The 7,799-nt window shown below is 42.4% G+C and overlaps 1 protein-coding gene across 1 annotated transcript in view; it reads right to left on the bottom strand.

Moving 5' to 3' along the window:
* Nucleotides 1-5,096: 5,096 nt before the first annotated feature.
* The window catches only part of LOC137629251 (uncharacterized), a 33,323-nt gene continuing 30,620 nt past the window's right edge, over nt 5,097-7,799 (bottom strand). Inside the window, exons 4-5 of the mRNA XM_068360514.1 lie at nt 6,740-6,888; nt 5,097-6,526 (exon numbers count right to left, since the gene is read on the bottom strand). Of these exons, the coding sequence (XP_068216615.1) occupies nt 5,097-6,526; nt 6,740-6,888 (1,579 nt within the window). The remainder of the gene's footprint in view (nt 6,527-6,739; nt 6,889-7,799) is intronic.

The following is a 7,799-nucleotide window of genomic DNA, read 5'->3' as shown; positions in this document are numbered from 1 at the left end:
GTGGGTGAGGGATACGAATGCTGGTTTCTTTCTTTACTAGACACAAAAAGGGGTTTGAACAGGCACTTACAAGCAGTCAAAAACAAAAGCGTGGTTTCTACATTAACACTTAGTGATGAACTCAGACGTCTTGACACTGGCTGAAGAATTTGGTGAATCCTGGTTTAGTTAGGCCTAAACGTCATCTATAGGCCTACTGTCGTCGCTGAAGTATAAGCCTTCGTCAGGTGTTGGGAAGGCTGGCGCGAAGTTCTAGACACGCCTTGGTCACTCGGGGACGTCACGCCTCTCGGTCGCTCTGGGACGTCTCGCCAAACGCACTCACAGACACTCAGGTGCGGGCGTAGTAACTTTGTTCGTCGTCCTTCGTTCTCAGGGGTAATTGTTCCCCTGTAATTTCGCGGCTGCTTTAGTATTCTACGTAATCGCCGTCCCTCAATTTGGTATAGGCAGCCGCCATGTGTTGTCGTCAAGGAGACCCGGCAGGTTAAGTAGGTCGTTAGACCTATTATACAGAGTGACTACTAGGAAGAGAGCGAGATGCCGTCTTCTCGTTGCTTATATATGGTCGTCCTGGGCGTGTCAAGCTATCCTTAATCACGTGACTTTTTCCCGGCTTCCACGTCTCATTCGTCTATGTTCCGTTCGACATTCAAGAACGGATCCTGTCGTTTGGGGGGGTTGTTTACGGGAAAGAACCCTGGAGTCAGCGAAATTAGTTGAAAACATCCTACCTAACTCCCGTTCACTCTCCTGTCTCTCCACAACTCTTTCTATATCTTTACAATTACTACTAACTGCATTTGTCTCCCCATTTCCTATTAATTAACAAAACCCACAAATAAAGACATCAATAACATACATAAACCTTTTGCATATGAAACTTACTCAAAAATAAGCATATGTCTTACATAAGCCAAGTCTTTAATCCAAGCAGCATGAAGCTAGATAATTAAGCCAAGCTTCTCTAGACCAGGCAATTAAGCCAAGTCTTTAATCCAAAAAGCATGAAGCCAGACAATTAAGCCAAGCTTCTTCAGGCCAGAAAATTAAGCCAAGCCTTTAATCCAAAAAGCATGAAGCCAGACAATTAAGCCAAGCTTCTCTAGACCAGGCAATTAAGCCAAGCCTTCAATCCAAAAAGCATGAAGCCAGACAATTAAGCCGAGCTTCTCTAGGCCAGACAATTAAGCCAAGCCTTCAATCCAAAAAGCATGAAGCCAGACAATTAAGCCAAGCTTCTTTAGGCCAGACAATTAAGCCAAGCCTTCCATCCAAAAAGCATGAAGCCAGACAATTAAGCCGAGCTTCTCTAGGCCAGACAATTAAGCCAAGCCTTCAATCCAAAAAGCATGAAGCCAGACAATTAAGCCAAGCTTCTCTAGACCAGGCAATTAAGCCAAGCCTTTAATCCAAGCAGCATGAAGCTAGACAATTATGCCAAGCTTCTTTAGACCAGGCAATTAAGCCAAGCCTTCAATCCAAGCAGCATGAAGCCAGACAATTAAACCGAGCTTCTTTAAGCCAGGCAATTAAGCCAAGTCTTTAATCCAAAAAGCATGAAGCCAGACAATTAAGCCAAGCTTCTCTAGACCAGGCAATTAAGCCAATCCTTCAATCCAAGCAGCATGAAGCCAGACATTTAAGCAAAGCTTCTCTAGACCAGACAATTAAGCCAAGTCTTTAATCCAAAAAGCATGAAGCCAGACAATTAAGCCAAGCTTCTTTAGGCCAGATAATTAAGCCAAGCCTTTAATCCAAAAAGCATGAAGCCAGACAATTAAGCCAAGCTTCTTTAGGCCAGGCAATTAAGCCAAGCCTTCAATCCAAAAAGCATGAAGCTAGACAATTAAGCCAAGCTTCTTTAGGCCAGACAATTAAGCCAAGCCTTTAATCAAAAAAGCATGAAGCCAGACAATTAAGCCAAGCTTTTTTAGGCCAGACAATTAAGCCAAGCCTTCCATCCAAAAAGCATGAAGCCAGACAATTAAGCCAAGCTTCTCTAGACCAGGCAATTAAGCCAAGCCTTCAATCCAAGCAGCATGAAGCCAGATAATTAAGCCAAGCTTCTCTAGACCAGGCAATTAAGCCAAGTCTTTAATCCAAAAAGCATGAAGCCAGACAATTAAGACAAGCTTCTTTAGGCCAGACAATTAAGCCAAACCTTCAATCCAAAAAGCATGAAGCCAGACAATTAAGCCGAGCATCTCTAGGCCAGACAATTAAGCCAAGCCTTCAATCCAAAAAGCATGAAGCCAGACAATTAAGCCAAGCTTCTCTAGACCAGGCAATTAAGCCAAGCCTTTAATCCAAGCAGCATGAAGCCAGACAATTAAGCCAAGCTTCTCTAGACCAGGCAATTAAGCCAAGCCTTCAATCCAAAAAGCATGAAGCCAGACAATTAAGCCGAGCTTCTCTAGGCCAGACAATTAAGCCAAGTCTTTAATCCAAAAAGCATGAAGCCAGACAATTAAGCCAAGCTTCTTTAGGCCAGACAATTAAGCCAAGCCTTCCATCCAAAAAGCATGAAGCCAGACAATTAAGCCAAGCTTCTCTAGACCAGGCAATTAAGCCAAGCCTTCAATCCAAGCAGCATGAAGCCAGACAATTAAGCCAAGCTTCTCTAGACCAGGCAATTAAGCCAAGTCTTTAATCCAAAAAGCATGAAGCCAGACAATTAAGCCAAGCTTCTTTAGGCCAGACATTTAAGCCAAGCCTTCAATCCAAGCAGCATGAAGCCAGACAATTAAGCCAAGCTTCTCTAGACCAGGCAATTAAGCCAAGCCTTCAATCCAAAAAGCATGAAGCCAGACAATTAAGCCGAGCTTCTCTAGGCCAGACAATTAAGCCAAGCCTTCAATCCAAAAAGCATGAAGCCAGACAATTAAGCCGAGCTTCTCTAGGCCAGACAATTAAGCCAAGCCTTCAATCCAAAAAGCATGAAGCCAGACAATTAAGCCGAGCTTCTAGGCCAGACAATTAAGCCAAGCCTTCAATCCAAAAAGCATGAAGCCAGACAATTAAGCCAAGCTTCTCTAGACCAGGCAATTAAGCCAAGCCTTTAATCCAAGCAGCATGAAGCCAGACAATTAAGCCAAGCTTCTCTAGACCAGGCAATTAAGCCAAGCCTTCAATCCAAAAAGCATGAAGCCAGACAATTAAGCCGAGCTTCTCTAGGCCAGACAATTAAGCCAAGCCTTCAATCCAAAAAGCATGAAGCCAGACAATTAAGCCAAGCTTCTCTAGACCAGGCAATTAAGCCAAGCCTTTAATCCAAGCAGCATGAAGCTAGACAATTAAGCCAAGCTTCTTTAGACCAGGCAATTAAGCCAAGCCTTTAATCCAAAAAACATGAAGCCAGACAATTAAGCCAAGCTTCTCTAGACCAGGCAATTAAGCCAAGCCTTTAATCCAAGCAGCATGAAGCTAGACAATTAAGCCAAGCTTCTTTAGACCAGGCAATTAAGCCAAGCCTTTAATCCAAAAAACATGAAGCCAGACAATTAAGCCAAGCTTCTCTAGACCAGGCAATTAAGCTAAGCCTTCAATCCAAAAAGCATTAAGCCAGACAATTAAGCCAAGCTTCTTTAGACCAGACATTTAAGCCAAGCCTTCAATCCAAAAAGCATGAAGCCAGACAATTAAGCTGAGCTTTTTTAGGCCAGGCAATTAAGCCAAGCATTTAATCCAAGCAGCATGAAGCTAGACAATTAAGCCAAGCTTCTCTAGACCAGGCAATTAAGCCAAGCCTTTAATCCAAGCAGCATGAAGCCAGACAATTAAGCCAAGCTCCTCTAGACCAGGCAATTAAGCCAAGTCTTCAATCCAAAAAGCATGAAGCTAGACAATTAAGCCAAGCTTCTTTAGGCCAGACAATTAAGCCAAGCCTTCAATCCAAAAAGCATGAAGCCAGACAATTAAGCCAAGCTTCACTAGACCAGGCATTTAAGCCAAGCCTTCAATCCAAAAAGCATGAAGCCAGACAATTAAGCCAAGCTTCTCTAGACCAGGCAATTAAGCCAAGCCTTTAATCCAAGCAGCATGAAGCTAAATGATTAAGCCAAACTTCTCTAGACCAGGCAATTAAGCCAAGCCTTCAATCCAAAACGCATGAAGCCAGACAATTAAGCAGAGCTTCTTTAGGCCAGGCAATTAATCCAAGTCTTTAATACAAAAAGCATGAAGCCAGACAATTAAGCCGAGCTTCTTTAGGCCAGGCAATTAAGCCAAGCCTTCAATCCAAAAAGCATGAAGCCAGACAATTAAGCCAAGCTTCTCTAGGCTAGGCAATTAAGCCAAGCCTTTAATCCAAGAAACATGAAGCCAGACAATTAAGTCAAGCTTTTCTAGGCCAGGCAATTAAGCCTAGCATCCTCAGGACCAAAAGTGACTCTGCTCCCAGTCCTCCATCAGCAGCCATTGGATGAGCATCTCACCAGAGATGCAGCTTCCTTCCCCAGCTGAACTATCTTGGGCCAACCTATAAGGACAAGACTGCATAATAGAAGATTCCTAGCTCGTTCCCTCTGCAGAGCCGGTCTTCTAGATTATTCCCCCAGAACCACCCAAAGGTTAGTATCCAAAAGAATAGATCTAGATATCCGACCATTTGTACACTTGACAAAGGTCCTGTACACCCCATCAAGGTACATAGCATACTGGAATCTGCCAGATTTCTTCCATCAGCAGCGCCAGTCCTCCAGATTATTCCAAGCATCGTTCAAGCTGGAGAGTTAAGCATTGCATTCCTCAAGCCGGGCGAAGATCTTGAAGTTCTGGTCCTGGAAAACTTGTCGGAGTCTCCTTATCCTCACAAAATAAACCGAAATTGAACTTATCATAACTTATGTTCCTTTTAAAAGATATTCCTTTCAAATCAAAAGTGGAAAAATATATATACATATATATTTTTGGGTTTTTTTTTATTTTTTATTTTTTTTTTATTTTTATTTTTTTTTCTATTTTTTTTTCACTGAACTTTTACGCCTATGATGTAGGCTTGTACTTCTACATCAAAGGATATTTCCTCCTCAAAAAAGAAAAGTTCCTTTTTCTCTCCATCTTCCATAGTCCAATCCTTTGATCCTTCCAAATGATTAGTAATTTTTCCAAATATATATCTTATGGCCTTTTTTATTTTTTTTCATGTTTTTCTTGCTTTTCTTCTTACTTATCTCCCTTCTCCAGGTGAAGTTGTCTTCAACTGGACTCTGTATTGTTGTCTGTGTCCCCTGGTTAACTTCTGATATATCATGGTCCTCTTGGTCCATCAATTCTTCAACATCGATGTCCTTCATCCTGAGCCAGGCATTGCTCATCGTATCTTCGTAACCACGATTCATTATTTCTTCAATGATTGCAAGTTTTTCCTGTGAACAGGTCAGATGCAAATAACTTTCTGCCAACTTTTCAAGAATAATGCTGGCTCCCTCGCAGCCTTTGACAGTGCAGTAGTCAAAATTACCATATCTGTTAACCCATGTTTGACAATTACCATTGTAGGCGGCCAAGGCCTCCTCTTTGGTTGGATTTTCAGAGCAACCCAGAATCTTGTGAGGTGGATGGTCTTTTTGGCAGAGTTCTATCCAATTCATGAGCACTATTTTATCCGTTTCACTCATTGTGTCTGGAAGGGACTCTTCAATTTCAGTTTTGGGAAAAGGTGTGTTTGTTCTTCTATCCTCCTCTTCTTCTTCTCTTGATTCCTCCGATGTTACCTCTTGATCTTCTTCGCAATTTATCTCTTTTTCCTCTTCCTCCTCCTCTTTCTTCTCAGGTACTTCTTGAAGTACCTGATTATGCCTCCTCTCATGACTCAGACTACCTTCTTTTGTCATTGCCTCAGAAATATCAAATTCTTTCCCCTCAATGACATTATTTAGAGAAGAGATTACACTATCTCTCTCCTCAATGACATTATTTAGAGAAGAGATTACACTATCTCTCTCCTCAATTACATTATTTAGAGAAGAGATTACACTATCTCTCTCCTCAATGATAATATTTAGAGAAGAGATCTCACCCCTCAATCCAGCCATTTCCTCCTCGAATTTCGCTCTGGTTTGCTCCAGCAAAATTCCCAGTTCATAATTGTCCAGTCTTTTCCCACCTACGCACATGTATGTTTTAGTTATCATTTCCACCTCGGCCAGATCGCAATTCAATCCATTGTTCACATTTTTATATTCATTCCAATCTAAAGGCAGAGACTCTTCGTCTTTTAGATTGTCCTCATCTAGTTTCTCTCCTCTTTCTTCTTCCTCCTTCTCTGTATGTTCATCTCTTTTTTCTTCCACAGGGAGAACAATTTCATCTTCCACTTCATACTGGACCTCTTCTTCAGCAGGAAGATCAATTTCATCTTCCAGTTCATCCTGGAAAGCTCCTTCAGCTGGAAGAAATTCACCATCTTCCAGCTCTTCCTGGAACACTCCTTCAGCTGGAAGATTGATTTCCTCTTCCATTTCATCCTGGAGCACCCCAGCAGGAAGATCAATTTCATCTTCCAGTGCATCATGGAATACTCCTTCAGCAATAAGATCGATTTCATCTTCCAGTTCATCCTGGAAAGTTTCTTCAGCTGGAAGAAATTCATCATCTTCCAGTTCATCCTGGAAAGTTTCTTCAGCTGGAAAAAATTCATCATCTTCCAGCTCTTCTTGGAACACTCCTTCAGCAGGAAGATCGATTTCATCTTCCAGTTTATCCTGGAAAGCTACTTCAGCTGGAAGAAATTCACCATCTTCCAGCTCTTCCTGGAACACTCCTTCAGCTGGAAGAAATTCACCCTCTTCCTGGGTAGTTTCACCGATTTGCTCGAGAAGATTCTGCAAAAGCTCTTCATCTCTCACAGTCTCTCCTCCTTTTCCGTTTCTTCCACACAGGTACCTGAAAAAGAAAAATGCTCCTACGGCAGCAGTGCCAAAGGCAGCTGTGCCCAAGAGCAAGGCCATCTTCGGCCAAAGGACATGTTGGTCAACCAAACGGAGAATCTCATCCTTCTCCGCTACTTCGCCGCCGACAATGTCCCTCGCCAGGCCCACCAGAGTTCCGTCGCAGGGTGACAGGTTCGGTTCCTCGTACCTAATCAGGTTCGATAAACCGATGTACCCTAGGGCAGAATGCAGACGCCGCCACATACTGTTTTGGGTCCTGTAATCCTGCAGGTTCCGACGCGCCGCGTCGCACAAGTCCAGCTCTTCCTCCAGAGCTGATCGCCATTGCCATCCTCCGTTAAGGAGAATTCTTACCGCTTTCTTCATTGCCTCCATTTCGAAATTCACACTAAATGCTTTAAAAACTTGTAAAACCATATTTATGATTACCGAAACCTTTCCTGAATTCAGCATTATTTAAAAAAAAAAAGCAAGTTGAGGACCGAGAGAGAGAGAGTGAGAGAGAGAGAGAGAGAGAGAGAGAGAGAGAGAGAGAGAGAGAGAGAGAGAGAGAGAGAGAGAGAGAGAAAAAAACACAATAAATTCTCTTGTGGCTTCAACTGGAGTCTAAATATCTTCAGGTATGAAGAGAGAGAGAGAGAGAGAGAGAGAGAGAGAGAGAGAGAGAGAGAGAGAGAGAGAGAGAGAATCCACAAGATAAAGATATACCGAAAAGAATTAAAAAAACATAACAAAAGCAAATATTTATTCATAGTTTTCTTTATGTGGGAATCGTAACATTTATCAGACTCTTCTGAGGCAAATCTAACCCTCTGAAGACCGTTCTGGAAGCATTCTTATTTCATCTTCGTTCATTCCCAGAATGTAATGTTCGCCTTCCGTATCTCTCTTTCTCTCTCTCTG

This window comes from Palaemon carinicauda, chromosome 37 (assembly GCF_036898095.1).
Source record: "Palaemon carinicauda isolate YSFRI2023 chromosome 37, ASM3689809v2, whole genome shotgun sequence".
Classification (NCBI taxonomy): Eukaryota; Metazoa; Arthropoda; class Malacostraca; order Decapoda; family Palaemonidae; genus Palaemon; species Palaemon carinicauda.
This window is presented reverse-complemented; position numbering and strand designations above follow the sequence as displayed.